The sequence below is a fragment of the Gasterosteus aculeatus genome, chromosome Y, assembly GCF_964276395.1.
Source record: "Gasterosteus aculeatus chromosome Y, fGasAcu3.hap1.1, whole genome shotgun sequence".
Lineage (NCBI taxonomy): Eukaryota > Metazoa > Chordata > Actinopteri > Perciformes > Gasterosteidae > Gasterosteus > Gasterosteus aculeatus.
In genome coordinates, this window is record NC_135709.1 from 2,405,971 (window position 1) to 2,428,831 (window position 22,861).

The window sequence follows — 22,861 nt, forward strand, 5'->3', positions numbered from 1 at the left end:
ATCACCAAACGACTATCGCCCCATAGATCTTCTGTGCCAGTGCATTGAGCAAATCAAAGACTGGATGTTTCAAAATTTCCTACAACTAAATGAAGACAAAACTGAGATCATTGTATTTGGTGCTAAAAAAGAAAGGTTTAAAGTAACCCAACACCTTCACTCACTGTCGCTGAAAACATCAAATAAAGCCAGAAATCTGGGGGTTATTATGGATTCAGATTTACACTTGGAGAGTCACATCAAATCAGTAACAAAATCGGCCTACTACCACCTCAAAAATGTAGCACGACTTAGAGGGGTCATGTCAGCTCAAGACTTAGAAACACTTGTACATGCCTTTATAACCAGTAGACTAGACTATTGTAATGGTCTCCTTGCAGGTCTCCCAAAAAAAACTGTCAGGCAGCTCCAGCTTGTTCAGAACGCTGCTGCTAGAGTTCTAACAAAGACCAAAAAATGTGAGCACATTACAGCAATTCTTAAATCCTTACGTTGGCTCCCAGTATGTCAGAGATTTAATTTCAAAATCCTACTGCTCACATATAAATCACTACATGGTTTAGGGCCAAAGTATATCACTGATGTGCTTCCACTACATAAGCCTTCAAGATCACTAAGATCTTCTGACACCAATCTGTTAGTGATTCCCAGAGTAAATACAAATCATGGGAAAGCATTATTTAGTTACTACGCAACAAACAGCTGGAATAAACTTCCTGAAGATTTAAGACTTGCCCCAACTCTGACCACGTTTAAAACAAGAATGAAAACTTTTATGTTCAGCTTCGCCTTCTGCTAAACTTTACCTACATTGCACTTTTAACCTGTGCCTTTAATTAAACAATTTAAATAAGATTTTAATTTATAATCTTATTTGCTGTTTTTAATTGTCTTTTAATTCCTGCATTTTATTTCACTTTATTGCATGAAATGTTATGATGTGAAGCGCTTTGAGTCTGCCTCGTGTATGAAAAGTGCTATACAAATAAAATTGCCTTGCCTTGCCTACGAGGATGCAGGTTGAGACACAGCTACCGTGCAGCCAGCTTGGACCGGATGTGCACGCACTGTATCTTAACCTGAAAGGGCTGCCCGGATGTGGTTGGCCGTAGTCGCGTGGAGCTTCACGCCGGGTTGGGTGGACGCCGCGCTGCTGCAGGCTGCATGGAAGAACGCGCTCCGGGGAAGCGCCGCGGGGAACCACTGCAGCTGCGCTCGGGACGCCGTTCACGCGTTCGCCCCTTCCTCGCTCGGATCAAGAGGACACTCGTGTCCGCCGAGGCGCCGCGGCAAACATGTAACGTTACGCCCGTTCAAATGTTGTGGTGGTTATTTTGTTGTCCGATTGCCGAACGTCCCCGTTTGCGCACACCTGTTGGTCCTCTGAGCCCCGGGTCTCTGCTCAGCGGATGAACCGGCTTACCGGGACGTGTCTCCGCCGGTAACAACGTCGCAGAGCGCCGATAGAGTGGCAGCGGGCGTCCAGGTGCGCCCGCAGCGGGCGTTTGCTGCGTGCCGTCGGGGTCGGACTGGACTCGCCGCCGTTGTGGATGTTTGCCACTTGATTTGGAGACGGAGAGAAAAAAAAACCCAAACGTGTGTTTGTGCGCTTTCTTGTTCGTGTGCGCGTGCGTGAGACCTGCGGTAAAGGCGCTGCGTGCGTGTTCTCGCAACCACAGTTTGGGAGCGACTGCGCGCGCGCGCGTGTGCGTAGTTTGGGTACTGTTTGGCTAAATCACTGAATGAAGTCATTCCTATTTGTTAGCTTGTAAAATATACTATAGTTTATCATAACATTTCATATACATTATTTAATATAATGTCCCATTGAATCAAAAGGTTTGAGTACAGCTGAACTGCAGTTTTAAGAACTTTTAAAAAATATTTAGAGCTGACCCACAAACCCACAAAATAAAACGGTTGACTGTTGGTGTTACCACACAATATTTACTGTAAGCCAGAAACGGCCATATGTTTCTGTCCAAAATCGAAGAAAATATATCAAGATATTAAACGAAGGAACAAGAAATGTCAAATGCGTGGAAAGTAGGAGCGTATTCGACAGAACATTAGAGCTGTGTACCTGTCAATGTATACTTCATCAACTTGATTTATCACAAACAATACAACACTCAAATATTCAAATGAAATGAGTAATTATACAAGAAATGTCATTGAAGAACAGTAGCTTAGTTTTTCTAACTTGTTTCTCTAATAATCTGGAAGGGGGATTTCAGTCCGATCTCACAAGACCCGGTGGAGCTAATTTCCTCTTGGCCTGGTTTGATTATGCTCTAATGCCTTTATTAAGACTAAATCCCCATAAAATATCCCCAGCTGATACTTTCATCAGGAGAATTGCTTTTGACATTTTTATGAAACGTGTTACATCTTGTTTGATCTCGTTGACATATTCGAGTCAAGCGTTTCCACTGTGTCTCTGTCACAACCACCTCTGTAGAAACCTTCACTATATCGATGAATACAAGTGGAAAGAGTGTGTGTAAGTGCACTGAAGTGGAGATTTCAGATCAGTTTGAGAAAAGATCTGTCTTTTTTTTTATAAAAATCAATTGAATTTACCCCATTTTTTTTTTTTTAAAGGGACATTTTCATATCATCATGAAAAGATTCTCAACAAAGCCAAACAGGGCACCTTATTTTTAGACTAAATGACTCATTTATTGAGTCGTTCATAATTAAAGTCACCCCCACACCACATTTGTTTTTGTCATCTGTCATTCATTTGTTATGTGTACTTTTACTAGGAACTAAGTTAAATAATGGATCATTTATCTGTGTTATGCAGCACAGTGATGCACAAGGAAATCATTTCCAAGAAAGACATGACATACAAAATAAAAGCAGTGTAACATTCCCGTAGTGCATTTGTTTTTCAGCATGAAGAACGTAAACGGCATCACCGAATCCAAATAATATGACCGGCATCCTCACATTGAAACTGTGTGTGAGAACCAAGCATCACTCCAGCTCCTCTCTGTGCAGCAGCCTAGCACGCCTAGCCAGGTTAGCTTAGCTTCCAGGCCCGGGCTAGGTGGGCGGCCATCGCTTCCAGGGCTGCTGCACCTTTTCCGATTGTTGAGCGTTGACCTCCACATCGGACTCCAGTCATTTAAACGCCCGCAGTTCCACCTGGTAAACAGACTTGATTGAAACAAGCCGTGAAGAGGAATCATTTACTAAAACGTCTCAGTGAGGTACACCATCAGTGTAATCATGCTACTGTGGAGTTGACACCTCCCGGTAATAACGGTTTGCTCACTACAGTTATGATGGCATGCCATCAAAGTTGAATCTCTTTGATAAATGCATTTTACCAAGATTTGAATTGGAACAATGCAACCAATCCATCCAACATTTTCCCCAAAGTTGTGGTCTACTATAAGGAAGAAAATGCATTCTTACCGTTACAGTTCCCATGTGCTATTTATTGACACAATTAGGTCAGTTGGACTTAGCTATGTAGCGCACACACACACACACACACACACACACACACACATAGGCATGCTCCTTTGAAGTTAATGACTTCCTCTGGTGGGTTCGACTTCCTCGAAGAACTGGACAAACAGCCAATTAAACCGAACATAAAGACACTGGACATGCACACGTACACGCACGGGCCAGTCTGGACTGTTAGAGTTGTCATTTTTTACATGACATTTTTTACGCTTGGAGACATTATTTTCTGCAATTCATTACATTGTTTTGCACAAGATTGAAAAATGAATTCGAGAGGAGTGTGTTGTGCACCTTGTTTTTTAAAAGTACTTCTGTATCAACAAAAGTCCAACAACATTTGGTTTTCAGACACAAATAAGGTGATTTTAACACAAATCAAGTTGTTTAATCTCCTTTTTAACCAGTAGCAGTAAAATTATTTATTGTAAATCAACTTACATATAACTTAGATATTTATATAATCAAATCAAATATGAAAAATCTATTTGCCACCACCAGGATATTAGATTTCTTATCTCAATTAAAAATCTATCTAAAAAGTGAAAATGCTCTCATTGGTTGGGACGCATGATGACGCCTCTCTCAACCCAACACTGACCCGAATCTCCCCCTCCGTGTGTTTTTTTTCATTGTGTGTATTTAGAGCCAGTGTCCAAAGACTTTTAAATTATAATGCATTAAAAAAAACCTGCATGATGAAATAATTGTTGCGTTAATTAATGCGCGATAACTGGTTAAGTTGTCTGGCTTTAGTTAAAAGAAACCACAATCTCTTCTAAACTTTAGGAGAAACATCTAACCTCTTTACAGCAGACTTCTAAGAATATGCATTCATATGTATTCAGTTGTCAGATAATTTCATGCAGGGAGTATTGAAATGTGGACGAATTGCAATAGATTATATGTGACCTAGAAGGTTAAAAAAACTACAAGATGCCGAACAGTTTTTGAAAGACACATCTAAACTAATAGAAGCCTCTGCTTCGTGGAGTGGCATAACGTTGTCATAAAATTCTCCCTACTTGGCTTTTAAAATGTGAATAAAAGCGGTAATGGACTTGGGAATTGGAGGTATTGTTCTTACACCATATAGGCATTATTTTTATTACTGTATGATTATCTTTGCTTATTTATATCTACAGATAACTCTGTATATGTGAATATATATAAAATATATGTGGGTGTGTGTGTGGCAATAAGAACACTGACAGCATTATAAAATACCTTAACCTACTAATCATATTTACTAAAACCTGCATGGCAGAACCAAACCACAGTAACCTTCGGTCCCCACACACGGTTGTGATTAGCCTAAAATGAATACACTATCATAGTTGCACACCCTTGCACAACTTTTTTTCTCTTAACAACGTCATTGTTTAAACATACTCATTGTTTGTTCGCCATGTTTCATAGTACATGTTTCTATTTCAGATTCATGTCTCATAATCGTTGGCCCCCAACATGTTCCAATGTGGTCTGGTTGACATTCTGGAACCCCTCTCAGTGCTGGTCAGGGGTCCCAGATTAAACCATTGATGCTTTGGGTGTCTCTGTACCTGCCCGTGCAGCAGCTTAACCTGGTCAAACCCAGTGACAGTTTCCCTGCTGCACATTCGGCCCATCAGCGTTGTGTAACGGACCCAGCAGATAGCAGCTTTCTCCAAATCGCACAACCTACATTGTGTCATGTTCAGATTCTGATATTCTGATTCAGGTGATGTTTTGTATTGATATGGAGTTTATTTCAGTGTGCGTCTGTGGTGACCATATTTGAATGGCTACACACTAGTAATTAGCCCGCTGCACTCAAGTGACAGTTAAGCTGCTTATTGGCCAGCTGGAGATTAACCAGAAAGTCCCCACTTCACAGGGGTCCACACACACACACATAGACGGAGCCCGTCACGTGATGCTAAGTGAAGTAGGATCAGTCCGTCAGCTCATGACCACACTGATTCTATTTCAACGTAGCATTTTTCATCATTACACTACATGTTTGCTCCCTGCTTGTTGAACTGTAAGGAGAGACAATCTGACCAAGGAAGAAGAGTGTTACCGATCAGCACTTCCTGCTGCTGCTTCACAATAAAGGCCTTGCAGCAAAGAAACAGAAGTGTGAATGTGGGGTGTAAATGGAGACAATCCCATTGCGAGATTGTGTCTCAATCTTTGATGAATGTTTGTAATATTTTTATAACCTTTTTGATCAGTTGTCTTTGTTTAAAAAGGAGAATGATATGCATTCGATGGCTGCAGACAAGATAATGCACTGCCCTGATGTTTGAGATCATGAAATGTGAGATCAGGACGTCTTTTATTGGTCTTCTACTCACTGATAATGTTACATTGCAAAAAAACAATCCGCGTTGAAGATGTCCAGAGAGCTAGAACTAAGGCTTCATTCTAATAATACTTTTTTTTGGAACCTGAGGATTTGACCCCAGCTGGTCAATAGCGAGAATCCACATTTTAGAGGTTGCCACAGTAGGGCCGAGTGCGAAAAGTGGTCGGTGGAAGGTTCCTTTGTCAGAATGGCAGGTGCCGATGGTCGGTGGCAGGTTCCTTTGCCATGACGGCAGGTTGCGTGGTCGGTAGTAGTTTGCGGTGGTAGGATCCTTCGGTGGTCGGATCCTTTTTCAGAACGGCATAAGCCGATCTCAGTTGAGTATTTAGCGACATGCAAATACCATGTAACGTTAAATGAATATCTTCGTGACGTGATGTTTTTTTCTAACTTTATTAACAATCTAGCAGACCACAGCGACTTGCAAGTAGCGCAGCGTCGTAAACAAAGTGATGTTTGTCTTAATGCGGCTTTAGAAATGGGATTCTATATTTATTAAGTCTGAAAAGGGTCATTTGAGCAATGTTTTGATAACCGACCGAAGCCAGCGGACAGAGAGCACTGACAGCCCATCGACTGACTACTGCCCCCCCGGTCAAACCGTTCGCTCGACCACCAGCCGTCTCTGGGTTTTCGTTGTATTTATTTAGTCCGATACATATGTCCCACTATTGTTTTAGCGTTGCCATGCCTCTCTGATTACCGCCATGTTCCCATCATCCGATAGGCAGGTCGCGTGATCTGTCGCCAGTTTGCTATGATATGATCGGCAGGTCACATGATCTGTCGCCACCTTCCTATGATATGATTGGCAGGTCGCATGATGTGTCGCCACCTTCCTATGGTATCATCGGCAGGTCGCATGATCTGTCGCCACCTTCCTATGATATCATCGGCAGGTCGCACGATCTGTCGCCACCTTCCTATGATATCATCGGCAGGTCGCACGATCTGTCGCCACCTTCCTATGATATCATCGGCAGGTCGCACGATCTGTCGCCACCTTCCTATGATATGATTGGCAGGTCACAAGATCTGTCGCCACCTTCCTGTGATATCATCGGCAGGTCGCACGATCTGTCGCCACCTTCCTATGATATCATCGGCAGGTCGCACGATCTGTCGCCACCTTCCTATGATATGATTGCCAGGGCACATGATCTGTCGTCACCTACCTATGATATGATTGGCAGGTCACATGATATGTCGGCATCTTCCTATGATATGATCGGCAGGTCACATGATCTGTCGCCACCTTCCTATGATATGATCGGCAGGTCGCTAAATCTCCTATGCAATCATAGGAACATGGCGATAATCAGAGAGGCATGGCAACGCTAAAACAATAGTGGGACATATGTATCGAAATAAATAAATAAAACAATAACCGGCTAGTGGTCGGGCAAACAGTTTGGCTGAACCGGGGAAAGGGCGGAGGGGTAGTAGTCAGTTCGGCGTCAATCGGTTGCCAACTGGCCCTGACACAGTACATACGGCCTGGAAGTTACAACTGCAGGTAGTGTTATGTCAGAGCAGATACAAACATTGTAAAATGAAATCTTTACAGCTTTGTCCATGTAGTTTTTGGAGGGGGGCGTCCGATGATGATGTTAAGAAATTTTAGGTAAGCATCTTCTCAAATGAGACGTAACAAGTGTAAAAATATTATACAGTACATTTTTGAATAAGAACATGCGCACGTGTGTCTTTGTGCATGTCTTTGTGTGTGTGAGTTCAGTCTCATGCGGCGCCAGCCTCCATAACTCTTCACTGTCAAGTCTTCTGGAATCTCCCGTTCATGTAATCCTCCCAGACCGCTGCCGCATGCTCTCTGTCGGATTCTAGCATAAACTAGTGTACATTTCTTTACATTGAACCTCTTTTCATAGCTGGTAATCTAATTCTTTGTGTTTCACTACACAGTGAAATACGAACTTGAAGGAACTTCTCACCGGTCATCATTGATCATGAAGTTTCTCTAACGCCCCACGGGTACATGTCAGGATCACGTTGTTAAAAGCACGAGAGTATCAAATAGCTGCTGTACAATATGTCATCAGAATAAGGGAAACACCGTTGGTGTATTAGGAGTTGGAGAGATCTTGAACGCACCAGCAGATGGAGGCTCACCCCATAATGACAAGAACGTCCTGTTACTGCTGCCGGCATTTCACTCCGATAAACTGGTCCGAGTTCACCCTTTTGTTCTGCGCAAGTTGCTCCAGCTAACTGACTCTACATTTTGGAAGAAGCCAGCAGGAGAGCTGACATGCCCCTCCAAGTATGTTAACATGTGTTGCACCTTTAAGGAAAGAGTTGTAGCACAGGTGTGTGTTAGTTTTAGAAGAATACTTTATTCCTTTACAGGGTAAGAAGTGCGCATCAGCGCCAGTTACACTTTTTCTCTTTTCCTTCCTCTTCCAAAGCGCACGTAAACAATCTCCCGCTTGTCTCCTAAAACAAGGACCCCTTAGGTGACCTCTCTGCCTGTATAACCAGAATAACTCAATTACCAACACAGGTACATAATCTCTTAGCAAAGGAACATACACCAGGTTAATAAACAAATAATTAGAAAATCAATCAAAATTAAATAAATAAATAATGGAATATAGGGGGTAGCATCTCAATCCTGTGGACCCCACTGAGTATTAAAAAGTAACCTCGGGATGCTGCTACATGACGTCCTGCTTGTTATATTCTACTCATGGTAGTAATGCGCCAAGAAACAAGGAATGAAGAAGAAGGCTGCAAGCTGGTAAAACAGGCGTCCACATGATGGATTATAAATACTGTAAAATGATTTATGAGGAACATAACTGTTTTGTTTAGATCTCATGGAAAAACACACGAAATCTAAAATATAAGATTTGTTTTACAGGACAACTTCTTAGAGCCCCTTTGATATTCTGGAGGACCTTTATGAATAGAGAAATACGGCAGAGCTCCAACATCCACAAAGAACGAGAGGAATTTATCAAACAAGCTGATAGGAAACAAACATACCTGGTCTAGTATGAACAGAAAGAATGTGGCTTTGTTTCAGGTGTGTTTGCGTATGTGTGTGATTTACACTCACGCTGAAAAAAACGTTCTTTGTTCACCAAAGGCCTCGAGCTACAAATGTAGAAAATAATTCTTCAACAACTTGTTTTTAAAACACACGCATCATTTCAGGTTATTGCAACAGTTTGAGATTATATGACAACAACCTTTTAAATCCTCAACCCAAATGATACTGTAACGGTTATAAATGATTTATGTTTGGAAAATGGAATATTGATATTGTGGTGGAAGGATGTTGGTTAAAGAATGATCTGTATGTTCTGAAACAATACGCACAACGGGGAGAAGGGGGGGGGGGCAGGAAGACTGGGTGTGTCAGCCGGGAAGAAGAGGAGGGAGGATCGCTTCGCTTTTTCCCTTTTCCTCCCTCCCCCTCCTCTTCTTATCAGTGTGTGTGAGGCACAGAGCGGATCAGTAGGTGAGTGGACGTGAGGATTACCACCAGGGACAGTTGCTATGGGGGAAGAGAAAGGGGGAAACAGACCGGGATAGAGGGAAACACTTGCCCAAGAGAGAGCGGGAGGAATCCGAGGGTACATCCACGAGGACGGACTGCTTGTTTTGTGGAATTGGGTTGTTCCCTCACTACGATATCTGGACATCAACCACAACGGCTACCATGTACAGTGGATATGGAGGTATGCAGCAGCTAATCATTAACTCTCCGTTGCTCAGGATGAACTTACTCTTGCTGGTTAACAGGTTTGTTAACAAAGAGTTCCAAAAGAACAACGCAACCTGTAACTTGGTCCAAGCCATGATTGTTTGTTACAGTAATGTGATTGGATTGGAACAGAGCAACATGCTAACAGTCTCACATCTACTTTGAGAAGCCTTGTCATCACTTGATACCTGCTTAGTGGGATCTCTCATAGAGGTGACCACCTTAGGGACCATGCCGTCATGTACGTCAGTGCCTGGTTTAAATACGCAGTTTCACTTTAGATTTGATTTGCTATGTGGCAATAACTTCTCCATTGTTTACTACACGCCCCATCTGAGTTTCAAGGATATGTTCATGTTTTGTTTTTGTTTTTTCTGTCCTGTACCTGTACTGACCTGTTCATTGCCTCAGTTTTATTTTGCGGTCTATATTAGCCATTTTAACTGCCTATTACTACATCCTGGTTTGTAGAAAGTCTTTAGCACTGTCTCATACCCATGAACTTCCAAAAAATAAAATGAACCCATCAACATCAGTAATGATTGATTTGATTGGCTAGCATGTTTTTGTTAAGATCACTATTTTAACCTCCTACCCACTGTTAGACGTACATCACTGCCAGTGGCAGACACAGTGAAAGCTCAATAAACAAACAAATCTGTGTGTGGCATGAATCTTGATCGGCTACCCTTGGAAAAATGTTAATTACATATATAAATCGGGGATAAGCCAGTTAATGCGCCATTGTTGGTTTGACACAATAACTAATTGACTCATAATTATTTAATGGCGCATTGCAGTCTGAAAAATACATACATTATTATTATTTTGAAGGTCGTCATTTTTTTGAGGACTTAACGCCTATTCCTAACTACTATTCCTTGACCTCTGTGGAAAACCTCACAGGGTAAAGGAAAGATGGTTAGGAGAAGCAAACCGTGATGTTGGGGTGGTGTGTTGTTGGTGTGTTGTGTTGTTGGGGTGATGTGTTTGTTGGTGTGTTGTGTTGTTGGGGTGATGTGTTTGGTGGTGTGGTGTGTTGCTGGTGTGTTGTGGTGTGTTTGGTGGTGTGTTGTATTGTGTTGTTGGGGTGATGTGCTTGGTGGTGTCCTGTGTTGTTGGGGTGGTGTGTTGGTGGTGTGTTGGGGTGGTGTTGGTGGTGTGTTGTGGTGTGTTGTTGGGCTGGTGTGTTTGGTGGTGTGTTGTTGGGGTGGTGTGTTTGGTGGTGTGGTGTGTTGTTGGGGTGGTGTGGTGTGTTGTTGGGGTGGTGTGTTTGGTGGTGTGCTTTGTTGTGATGTTGGTGGTGTGGTGTCTTGTTGGGGTGGTGTGTTGGTGTGTTGTGTTGTTGGGGTGATGTTGGTGGTGTGGTGTGTTGTTGGGGTGGTGTGTTTGGTGGTGTGCTGTGTTGTTGGGGTGGTGTGTTGGTGGTGTGTTGGGGTGGTGTTGGTGGTGTGTTGTGGTGTGTTTGGTGGTGTGTTGTTGGGCTGGTGTGTTTGGTGGTGTGTTGTTGGGGTGGTGTGTTTGGTGGTGTGGTGTGTTGTTGGGGTGGTGTGGTGTGTTGTTGGGGTGGTGTGTTTGGTGGTGTGCTGTGTTGTGATGTTGGTGGTGTGGTGTCTTGTTGGGGTGGTGTGTTGGTGTGTTGTGTTGTTGGGGTGATGTTGGTGGTGTGGTGTGTTGTTGGGGTGGTGTGTTTGGTGGTGTGCTGTGTTGTTGGGGTGGTGTGTTGGTGGTGTGTTGGGGTGGTGTTGGTGGTGTGTTGTGGTGTGTTTGGTGGTGTGTTGTTGGGCTGGTGTGTTTGGTGGTGTGTTGTTGGGGTGGTGTGTTTGGTGGTGTGGTGTGTTGTTGGGGTGGTGTGGTGTGTTGTTGGGGTGGTGTGTTTGGTGGTGTGCTGTGTTGTGATGTTGGTGGTGTGGTGTCTTGTTGGGGTGGTGTGTTGGTGTGTTGTGTTGTTGGGGTGATGTTGGTGGTGTGGTGTGTTGTTGGGGTGGTGTGTTTGGTGGTGTGCTGTTGGGGTGGTGTGTTTGGTGGTGTGGTGTGTTGTTGGGGTGGTGTGGTGTGTTGTTGGGGTGGTGTGTTTGGTGGTGTGCTGTGTTGTGATGTTGGTGGTGTGGTGTCTTGTTGGGGTGGTGTGTTGGTGTGTTGTGTTGTTGGGGTGATGTTGGTGGTGTGGTGTGTTGTTGGGGTGGTGTGTTTGGTGGTGTGCTGTGTTGTTGGGGTGATGTTGGTGGTGTGGTGTTTTGTTGGGGTGGTGTGTTGGTGTGTTGTGTTGTTGGGGTGATGTTGGTGGTGTGGTGTGTTGTTGGGGTGGTGTGTTTGGTGGTGTGCTGTGTTGTTGGGGTGGTGTGTTGGTGGTGTGTTGGGGTGGTGTTGGTGGTGTGTTGTGGTGTGTTTGGTGGTGTGTTGTTGGGCTGGTGTGTTTGGTGGTGTGTTGTTGGGGTGGTGTGTTTGGTGGTGTGGTGTGTTGTTGGGGTGGTGTGGTGTGTTGTTGGGGTGGTGTGTTTGGTGGTGTGCTGTGTTGTGATGTTGGTGGTGTGGTGTCTTGTTGGGGTGGTGTGTTGGTGTGTTGTGTTGTTGGGGTGATGTTGGTGGTGTGGTGTGTTGTTGGGGTGGTGTGTTTGGTGGTGTGCTGTGTTGTTGGGGTGATGTTGGTGGTGTGGTGTTTTGTTGGGGTGGTGTGTTGGTGTGTTGTGTTGTTGGGGTGATGTTGGTGGTGTGGTGTGCTGTGTTGTTGGGGTGATGTGGTGGTGTGCTGTGTTGTGTTGTTGGGGTGGTGGTGTTGTTGGTGTGTTGTTGGGGTGGTGTGTTTGGTGGTGTGTTGGTGTGTTGTGTTGATGGGGTGATGTTGGTGGTGTGGTGTGCTGTGTTGTTGGGGTGATGTTGGTGGTGTGTTATTGGGGTGGTGTGTTGTGTTGTGTTGTTGGGGTGGTGTGGTGGTGTGCTGTGTTGTTGTGGTGTGTTTGGTGGTGTGTTGGTGTGTTGTGTTGGTGTGTTGTGTTGTGTTTGGTGGTGTGTTGTTGGGGTGGTGTGTTGGTGGTGTGTTGTTGTGGTGGCAGACCCAAGCGCAAACACAGACCAGCGAGTGAGGGAGATAAAGCAGAGGCAGGTAGACATGGGAAGATAAACAGATAAACAGCGACGGAGGTCAATCGATTTGAGCAGTTTGGAACATTCTCAGAAAACAGGAATTGCTGATCAGCCGCACAACGCTTGTGTGGACGAGAAACCAGGGTAGATATGCTGTGCAGCGATGGTATGATGGAAAGCAGCTGGGTGAGGAGGAAGTGTAATCCGGTTGAAGTCCCGCAAAAAAGACACACAGACACACACACACGGAAAAAGAAGAAGGCGCGGCTGATGTAAATATGAAGTAACTGCAACACTTTGCACCATCCAGAAAAAGAGTTTTAAAGATACATTTAAGCCTTGTTTTCATCTATACCTGCAGACATGTTTAAGAGTACAGATGCAGTCGAAAGTTTAGACCAAATATAAACAGGAGGGTTTCTGTATGTGGGGATTTGCACATTTCCTTATTTGCATTGAGTTTTTTTTTGTGCAGTCAAACTCTCAGCTATCAGCTGTAAACACCCTTTGATGTGTGAACTCTGCATACTAGCGTCAATCTCCTCATCTCATTCTTTCCAAGAAGGTTGAGGCATGCTAGGCTCTGATAGCATGGTGCTCCCAGCTTCATTGTGTTCTCAAACACTAGTGTCCTTTTGGTGGAAGCTATCTAGCGTGTTTGTTCCGTAGCTGGTGGGTTATTCCTGTGTCTCACTACAGCCATAAACTGACCCTGCCCTCCATGCAGGAAGTTACTCCCCCTTGGGTTTCCTTTTCCTAAGGAAAGTAATGTGGGGGAGGGAGTTGAGAAACTGTACTCAGCGTGGGGGTGTATTTGTAGCCGTGTTTTTGTGAAGGGAGGACTATGTTCAACTGACCCTTCGTTCACCTTGCTTAGCGTGCAGGACAAACCATACGTGTTTCAGTCCGTTCTCGTCGTGTTATTTCTACAGTCACAACTTCTAGTTTGGGTCTCAATAAGTCTGTTAACATCTGTCAGGTCCTTACAGGTGCCTTTCTAGTTCCAGGTAGAATATCCCTCATTATCCTCCTTTTTATACCTCGACTGAAGGTATTTCCACAGCAAACACGCATGTTTCATGATTTGACAGGTTGATTCACTATAGAGGAGGATGCGACCGTCTTCTCTGGCAAGCTTCTCCAGCTGCAGACCCAGACCAGACTAACGGCTAGATCCAGCCCCAAATAATCAACTCACTTCATTGGCTTCATGAAAACAGATGGCATTATGAGACGTGTTCGCTATGAGCTGCCAGTGTGACATCAATTCAAATGCTCCTAATTAGGGATCTTGCGTCTGATCCTCTGAAATGTCCATGAGTAAATCAACTCTCACTTGATTCACTAGATCAGTAAGCATTGTAAACATGAGTTTATATTGGCAGTCCCTACTTTCTGGCCTGCTTAATTTCGCATCCGGTAAATTACATGAAGGCCAAATAAAGGGGACTTGGATTTATGGGGATTTTCCAAACAATCTTGTGACCTCAACGCGAGTTACGGTTCATCCCAGGAGACTGCGAATGAACAGTAAACTCAGTCTATTCCCTCCAACTTCCTGCTAGTGGTGTCTACACTGTTATGGTTGTTAAATAATTCTCTGGTCTGGAATCGTAGACGCCATGAGTAGGTCAGTAAGTGTACCATGATTATTCATCAAATGAATACCTTCATATCCAACCCTCGGGCAACCCTGCGCTTTTGTGTGTGTGCGTGGACACCCTGCTTGGTGATGGGCTGTGTTTGGGTCCTGCGCAGCTGATTTTTCCAGAATGGTCTGGGAGCGTGAGGCCGGGGGAGCATCAAACAATAGTCGCGGTGTCACACACTCGTTTACCACAGAGGCGTATGGAAGGCCGAGTGCGCGGCTCGGAGCGGACTAGATGGTGTTACCGGGATGCGCTTTTGTCAATGGGCTGAACTGGGGCGCTGTTTGGATCAGGTAGGGACCGCAAAAGTATGTGTTTTAACTGTGCAAGTTCAGGTAGATGAAGCTTAAACAGAGGTAATGGATCATTAAACTAAATGGGACGCAGATCGATCAGCTCATGAAAGTCTGATAACAAGGCGAGAGATTTCCTACGGGACAGGAAAGGGAGAGAAGTGTGCCGACTACCGCTGCTCTGTCCGAACGGGGACCGGGACAGAGACACGGGGCCTAACGCTACTACGGAGGGACAACTAGAAAACCAGAAGATGACACGCGTGTTAAAAAAAATGCAAAGCATGTGCATGTAAAATGAAGTTTCGTAAACATTGGCACACGGTAGATATTCAGGATAAATGTGTATAGATACATATATGTATAGGTTGTATTAGGTTAATGTGACAGTGTTGGTTCCTAGCGCCTTGCTCCTATAGAGAGTGGTCAATGTAAAGGGAATAAATGGTCCGTAATGGTAAAAAAGTAATCTGTTGTAAGCGCACACTGGCTCCTGATTCTGCTTACATCGGAAGGTCGCTGGAGAAGAGATGGTTTGTTGTTAAAACCTTTCTGGTTTCTGCGCAGAAAGTGGGATGCTTTGTTCTTCCAGTCTTTGTCAATGTGACGGTTTTCTGTTGGTGCCTTTTTCAAGAGTGTCATTGGGCAAGACACTTTAACCCAACATTGCTCCTGGAGCTGTGACTCCTGTGTGTGGATGTGTGGTAGCTCCTGTCGTCAGTGTGGGAAGACTGTAGAACATTTATCCACTAAGGGTATGAGGTGACTGGAAAGGGTGCGGTTCTCTGGATCCAGCGGTTTGGTACCTTTTTTAAAGTATCAACCACAGTAACCCCAACTTCCACAGACAAAGAGTATATGCAATCAATCCCTTTCTGTGCACTGATCTAAACGCAGCACAAAAAGCAAATCTTATACTAGAAAATAGTTGGAGAGCCTGTATGTTTCCCTTTTAAATGGTGGCACAGCCTTAAGGAACACTTGTGGGATGAGCAGCCGAGCGTGTGGGTTGCGCCCATGGAAGTTCGGCCCAATCTTCTCTGCCAAAGCCAAACCGCTTATTCTGCCGTCAACTCTTGTTTGGAAGATTCAACTCCATTGAACACTTGTGCGATGAGGCTGGGTGGGCCGATCGTGCCAAAGTGACCAACACAACCACATTGGCTGATTCGGATGCCATCCCACTAGTACCGTGTGACCAGGCTGGTGCCCAGGTTGTGGCTGTGGATGGTTCTTCTGCGCTACTGGGGCTTGTGGTTAAGTAATTGTAGATTTGCCAATATGCTTTGTTTCATGAGACTTCAGTCATCTTACCCGCCAAACCAGAGTCAACAGCACAACAAGCATTGCCAGAGGATATTTGCTGCTCATCCCACAAATTGTATTGCCAATAAACATTGTTACAATTGAGAAATAATCTATCAAACAGAAATTGACTTTCTTCTTGTGCTGTTTATATAAAACCAGAAGCAGAATGGTCCTGGGACTGCGTTATCAGTGGTAACTGTACTAGCGCTGTGCAAAGAGGCAGAGGTTATCGAGCCAGCAGCGCACAAACAGATTCCATTCACATGACGGGTATCGAAAGACGTATTTTCAGTACTGGTGGCACTCAGTTTCTGGTTATAGTTTATTGACATCTGTTTTTTTTCTTCTCCAAATCGAATTAACATAGTTTACCTTCTTCTCAAAAAGTCACTTTTTAGTCGTTGGGATCCCCAATTCGGGCTACCTGCAGCTTTAATACATCTGTGAGGCTTGATTACTTCCATCTGTTCGTCCATCCGTCACTGTCTTCAGTCGTTAAGCCTTTATTCTATCATGATGCATGCACCTAATACGTTAACCACCCCAGCTTCAGTATATGCAGTAAAGTCCCTCCAATCCACAGAACGAACATCAACAGCATTAACCTGCGGTTTTAGAATTGCCTTATTTTTGACTCTCTTTCCAAAGAGAATCTGGCTCCGTCATTATTATAAAAGTGTCGTGCAACGACGTATACCAGCTGGGAAACTCATTGAGTATAAGATCCAAATGCTTAAGAGAGACTCCTTATTGTCACTCACTGGGTTGGCACTCTCATAGAGACGCTGAACCTCTGTGACAGCACACGGTGATATGGCATGAACTCAAAAGGGGGGAAGTGGCCTGAATGGGATGTCCGACCGGACCGTTCCGCTGTGCGTCTCCGTCAGGGTGCTTCTCCCTCTCGGAACTGTGCTGTCTTCCTTTATCTCTCTATTCCCCTCTAGCTCCTCTATGAGGGGACTTAAATTGGGTTAAGTCAACAACTGGTTGACCGCTGTCCCACTGCACATAAACACATTCTTTGGTAGGAGTAAGTGATCGCATTTACTCCCGTTTACCTCGGGTTACTGGGTTTTTAGTATTTCAATACCTTTTCTGTGAATTAAGAGTCAAATTATAGTTGTTCTTCATTCAAACGGTCTTTGAACTTCGACATGAAAGTTGTACAACAATCAATGAAAAGAATTCTTCACATCCCTTGTGATTCCGTTCAACTGACCTTTTGCTCTTCATCCCGATGGCTGCAGCCCTCAGGTCTGTCTCCCTTTGTCCAATTTCCTGTCCGGAGAAGCAGTTGCATCCGCCTTCCTTTGGGATTGTGACATTTCCTGCGCTACGAGGGGAGTGGATGGGGCTTTAAACAGGATGCAAGGCACTGTGTCAGCCCCAGTAGGAAAACGCTGCTTTAGCTGACACAAGTTAACCGCTGACGCACAACAACAAACCACTGCTCCTGGCAACAGGCATAAAAAACAAAACAATTGTCACAATGTATCCAGATATCAACCACTGTCTCTTTGAGTGGCAGCTATTATAACGGACATGATAGTGATGCGAAACGCCCCCCCCCCCCCCCCCCCCCCACACACAGTCTCCAACGCAACCGAAACCACATCAGAGGCATTGTTCATCATTTGATCCGCTCTTGTGTTTGGCCTTTAAATATCGACCACTTAGCACTCAGTGGCTGATCGATTGCCGCCCGGCCATGTTGGTTTTGCTCAAAGGCAATGTTAATAAAGGTAATCTTGATGAAGTAGCTAGTGTGTTGTTTTTTTTATTACCCAACCAAAAACCCAGTCCAGAGATGTTTTCTCTGGACTGTTTTCTTATGAAAGCATCTATCAGCACCAGCTTCAACAGCTGCTGAGTCTAGTGGTCCTTCGACATGGCAGTGAATTAACACTCAACCTGTAAAGCTAGCTGCTTGTAAAAAAATCTGAGTAACAACAGCCATAAAGCCATAAGTACTTCACTTTTTGTCCGAGCATTTAATTGAATGATTGCTGTCAGGATTCAATGGTAATTTCATCAAATATAACAAAGTGTTTTTGATGAAGATGATCAGCCCTGCCTTTTACAAATCCTACTGCCTTTTGTTTAATCTGCTTTTGTGCTTCCAATTAGGACATGGGACATACTGGTCACACAGTGACTCACTGTTAATACACTCAAGGATGAGTTTGTGTCAATTGGAGTGAGAATGAGATCGCATACAGACGTGTACGGCGTAGAATAGGTGGCAGCGTACTGAAGTGACTAACGTTTAGGGCGTCATCGTACCAGGCCGGGTTATTCTCGTCAAATGTGTCAGTGTTTCCAGCAGGAAACGGGTCATTGACCCACTGGATGCTGACCATCACAAAACAATAGATGGTGTTTTAACGGCCCTTTCTGGTTTGGTATAACAAGATTCTTCTTTTAGTTTGGAGAAGTCACATCAGTATATTTGCTTCATATGGAGGCAGTTTTATTTGAAAACGCTTGAATATATGAGCGGCGCGTTAACTCCAAATCAGTCTGAGGGGGGAACCCAGAGAGGGAAGTCTGAACAGAATCAACTCTCAGGGGTAACGGGAGCTGACGTCGCGCCAATCCCAGAACCGCCCATCAGATCGGTAGACTGACCAAAACGCGACGGGGTGTAAAGTTCTGTTGTCATCAGCCTATTGATGGTTCTTCTCCTCCCCTCTGTGCAGGGAGCCCGTCCCGATCCCTCTCCACCATGTCGCTGTCTGTTCGCCCAACCAGGCGCCTCACCTCCAGATCCATCACTAGGAGCCAGAGCTTCACTGGAGTCAACACCCACGACAAGACCTACAGGTGCACATCTGTCAGCTGGATCTCAAGAGACAGCCTGGATGTGGTTGTATTCATAAATACCTTTTTAGGGACACATTTTGGGCTAAAGACGTGGTAAACGGGATTGGCTTCTCCAATTTAGACCAAAATGTACCCTATTGAAAAAGGGATGTTTGGGTCATCTTTGAGTTAAGCCTCCAGAATATGTATGAGTCAATGTAATATCCCATCTAAAGAGACATCTTAGAGTTCTTGGTGATTTAGTAAAGAGAAATGTTGAAGTGCTCCTTTAGTGAGGCGACTGGCCACGTCAGAGCCGGTAGGGTTCAGTCCAGGTTAATCGGTCTGCGGAGCGTCACGCTTGGTGCCAACACACAAGACGGCAACAGTAGTGGTAATGTGGATTACAGAACAATGGCAAGATTTCCACTACATCCCCCAAATGCCCTAAGTGAACTTGTGTGCTCATACAGTTGAGAAATAGTCCAATATGGATTATCATAATTTAACCTTGAAGAATCAAGATGTTTCGTATAGTGTTTTTGGGCATAAACTGGAACAATAGCAGTTTATTGCTGCCACTTGTAATAAAAATATGCTGAGATGCTTTTCACTTTCACTTTTCACCCAATATTTAAAATTTGTACTGACATATGTTGGTTCTTGTTAGAAATAAGTTTAATCACTAATACAAATACATATGTAGTGTTATAACAATGTTAAAGGAACTGGTGCTCAGAGACTCTACCTCTTTTTTTCCACCAAAATGTCCTCCTTGTTGCTATTAATAAGTGAAATATTTTCATTCCCCTGTGTTGTTGGCTGGGGACTCAATTGACTGGGACAACTGGTACTTTCCTGTCCAGGATAACCGTGGCACATACTATTCCTCTACGGCTTTCTTTGACGATACAAAATATGTAGCTGGAAAATAATTATTGTTTTATTGTTGCAATAAATCTGTTTACTGTATAACTAATTTAAACAACAAACATAAGAATATGTACGGCATACCAATTTATCATGGTACAATGACACTACTTTGATTACATTATCGGTTAATTATGTGTAACAGGAACATTTGTTGACGTAACGAGAAAGCGCTGTGTTGAAATAGGATAACTTATATAATCATAAAAATCAATAATCATTATAACGTGTATAAATGTATGTTGAAGACGCAGACCGATATAGTGTCAATACGTGATACGACAATGCTGTCAAATGAAAACCGAGTTGGATCCCGCTGATGTCAGGAGGGGATGTTTAAAGGATGATCCTGCTGATGTTGCAGGAACCTCTCGGTGTTCAGCGCTCCAGCTCTCAGCAGGAAGCCCAGCAGAGCCAGTAGAATGTTCAACCTGTCCGCCAAGTCCAACCCACCACCCAAGGTCCCTCAACCGGAGCGCCTGGACCAGATCTACGAGGCCCTGAAGAAAGGCCTTCAGTGAGTACACCGTCACACGGTCCTGACTGCTGGTTTACAGTGTCTGAATATAGGCTGTTCGGATTGAGCCGGATACTTTTCCTGGTCCTCATGTAGCACCTTTTTTAATGTTTTTTTATTTTAAAGGGACAGACAAACCTGACTTTCTACAATAATGTGACCTTTAAAAACCTCATAAGCCCACAACGTCCCCTTTTTTGAGGGCTCTCCCTGTTGAACCCTGATTATTCTGCCACATACCATCTCATAAGAGAGACCCATCACAAACCAATCAAATAATGCTGCACACCGTTCCAAACGATAGACCAGGGGTGTCCAACTCAATTGCACAGGGGGCCAAAATTCAAAACACACTTCAGGTCGGCCGAACAGGATAAACATTTATTGAACACACTAAAACTAAATGTTTCTTTTTAGTATAAATACAAACAGACAGGAATGTTATTCTGGAATAAATAAACTTAAACTTTAAATAACTTGAATTATCTTGCTCTCCATAAAAATATATCCAGTCGAAATTATACAAGTTAGAAATATGAACATGCTGCAAAAAAACGCCTGAAAAAATTAATAAAAGTTGTGACAGTGCTTGTGATCAAAGTAAACATTAAAATAACAAATCAAAACATTTGAATTTCTTTGCTTTTGTCATTTTATATTTAAAAAAAAAACTTAGATTTTAAATATCCCAAATTATTTTACTCTCCATAAAAATATCCCCTGTCAAAATTATACAAGGTAGAAATATGAACATGCTGCAAAACAAAACAAAACCTGGAAATATAAATAAAATTTGTGCTTTTCAGCAATAAGAAATAACGAATTAAAACATTCCGTTTTCTTTGCTCTTGTAAAGAGTGCAGGCAAAGTTTCTGAGACCCCTGTTGTTTCTTGTAAGGAAATCAGCTGTGGTGGAAATTTTGTGGATTTAGTCCTCGTGAGAACTCCAAAGTATCTTGAGCGAGCCTCACCCTAATCGCTTACACTTTGATACGTCTGTCATTGCGCGTTTGTTTGTGTGTTTATTCTCTCAGGTCCTACCTGCAGGTTCATCAGATGGAGTCGGACAGCCTCAGCCGACAGATGAAAGAATCAAAAAGGAACTCGAGGCTGGTATGTTCTCACCACACCGTGTGGCTCAGCACTCAAAGCACAACCCAGATTCGTCTTCTGTCTGATTTAGACACCGCTACGCTATTATGCGTGTGCTGTTTCAACCTGTGGCATTCAGTCTACTAGACATGACGAAGGAAAATACCAATTATCCTCAAAGGTGAACATTACATTGTGCCACTAAATGAAAGAACGTGAGACACTGATAGCCTGATGTTCTCTGCCTCCACAGGGTTTCCTCTATGAGTTGGACAAGGTGAGCTACAGAGAATTCTTCCATCCAGCGCATCCGGCCTTCAGACCCCTTTTCTACATTTTGTCATATGTTGAGCGCATATGTCTTCAACCCCTTAACCTCCATCCAAACTGATTGACTGAGCTTCAGCTTTGGCCGAGAAGAAGTGGGGTGGGGGGGTCAGAGGGGGGGGGGGGTGAATACTTATGCATCCAACAACTTTTTTGTCGTCGTTGTCGATTGTCACTATAATAAAAGGTATTTTGCACCTTCAAAGTACTATGCGTGTTGGCACGTGAGCTCTGCAGGGTGGTGGAATCCTTACGCAAGGTACTGTTCTTATCTCAACTGCCGAGAGTCAAGGGGGGGGGGGGGGGGGTACATCAGAGACATGCCTTCATTTCTAATTACGGTAGTTAAAAATAACAAAGTGCTCATTACGGAAATTAGAGCGTATCGATTTGTTTTTAAATCGACGTACGCAGAAAGGAGAACGACCTCGTTCTCCGCTCGAGGAGACTTGAGACCACTCCGTACGTAGGATGTAACAGAGCGACGGATCATGGAACTCACGCGCCATATCACAAATTAGATCAGCGTGAAATTGTGTAGAGTTTCCCCCTTACTGGGCTGAGCTGTGGGGGGGGGGAATCTGAGCGGATCACAATCTTATCGCTCACCCCACTAATATGCAAAAGTTGTTTTGCCGCTCGGGAATATTGTATCGGGAATGTGATGGATGCAAATTCAACACCGTCCCCCATGTTCACCTGTAGTTGACGTAATTCAGTATAGTGCACATTTCCAAAGAGCTGCGTTTGTGTTGCAAATTAGATTGTGACTTTGTGCTTCCCTCTGGCAGCAAGTGAAGGTGACGGAGCGGTACATCAGACGACTGGAGTTTCACCTCAGCAAGGTAAGACCACCGCGATCCCCCTCAAACAAAGCCTGCTCATGATTTCATTCCAAAAATGACCCCACAATAGTTTTTGAGTAAAGACCGCTTGGTTTAGATTTGGGTCGTACACCACTGTCAGCAACCAAAGATATCAATACCGGTTGAAAGTGTGTGCCATGTGAAACAGATTTCTAGCCGTTACATCGAGCGACATTAGACAGACCCTTTAGGAAACCTCAAAGTCACACAATAACACACACTAACTAGCCGCAGCGAAACCAGCCGTCCGTTTCCTCAGAGGCGAAGTTACTGGTTTTGTCACCGAAGAGAGCAAAATAATGGCTTTAGTTCCTTGTTGGAAAGACAAAGCAGTAAGCGTGTATATCGTGTTTTTAGCCGGGGCCTTTATGAGATCCGTTGGGGTGTTTGGGTTGTTTTACTTTGTATTTCCTGGGTTAAATTCCCTTCC

General features: G+C 44.0%; 1 protein-coding gene across 4 annotated transcripts in view; it reads left to right on the forward strand.

Annotated features, from left to right (window-relative positions):
* Positions 1-1,003: 1,003 nt before the first annotated feature.
* Positions 1,004-22,861, forward strand: part of LOC144390795 (rho family-interacting cell polarization regulator 1-like) — a 35,758-nt gene continuing 13,900 nt past the window's right edge. For 2 of the 4 annotated variants that reach the window (XM_078097233.1, XM_078097235.1), the window contains exons 1-6: positions 1,004-1,297; positions 18,597-18,720; positions 19,994-20,146; positions 21,181-21,259; positions 21,492-21,515; positions 22,357-22,410. In XM_078097233.1, the coding sequence (XP_077953359.1) occupies positions 1,165-1,297; positions 18,597-18,720; positions 19,994-20,146; positions 21,181-21,259; positions 21,492-21,515; positions 22,357-22,410 (567 nt within the window). In that variant the 5' untranslated portion in view covers positions 1,004-1,164. Of the gene's footprint in view, positions 1,298-9,279; positions 9,535-18,596; positions 18,721-19,993; positions 20,147-21,180; positions 21,260-21,491; positions 21,516-22,356; positions 22,411-22,861 lie in introns of those variants that run through there. The other 2 variants (XM_078097234.1, XM_078097236.1) reach the window with 1 other exon arrangement.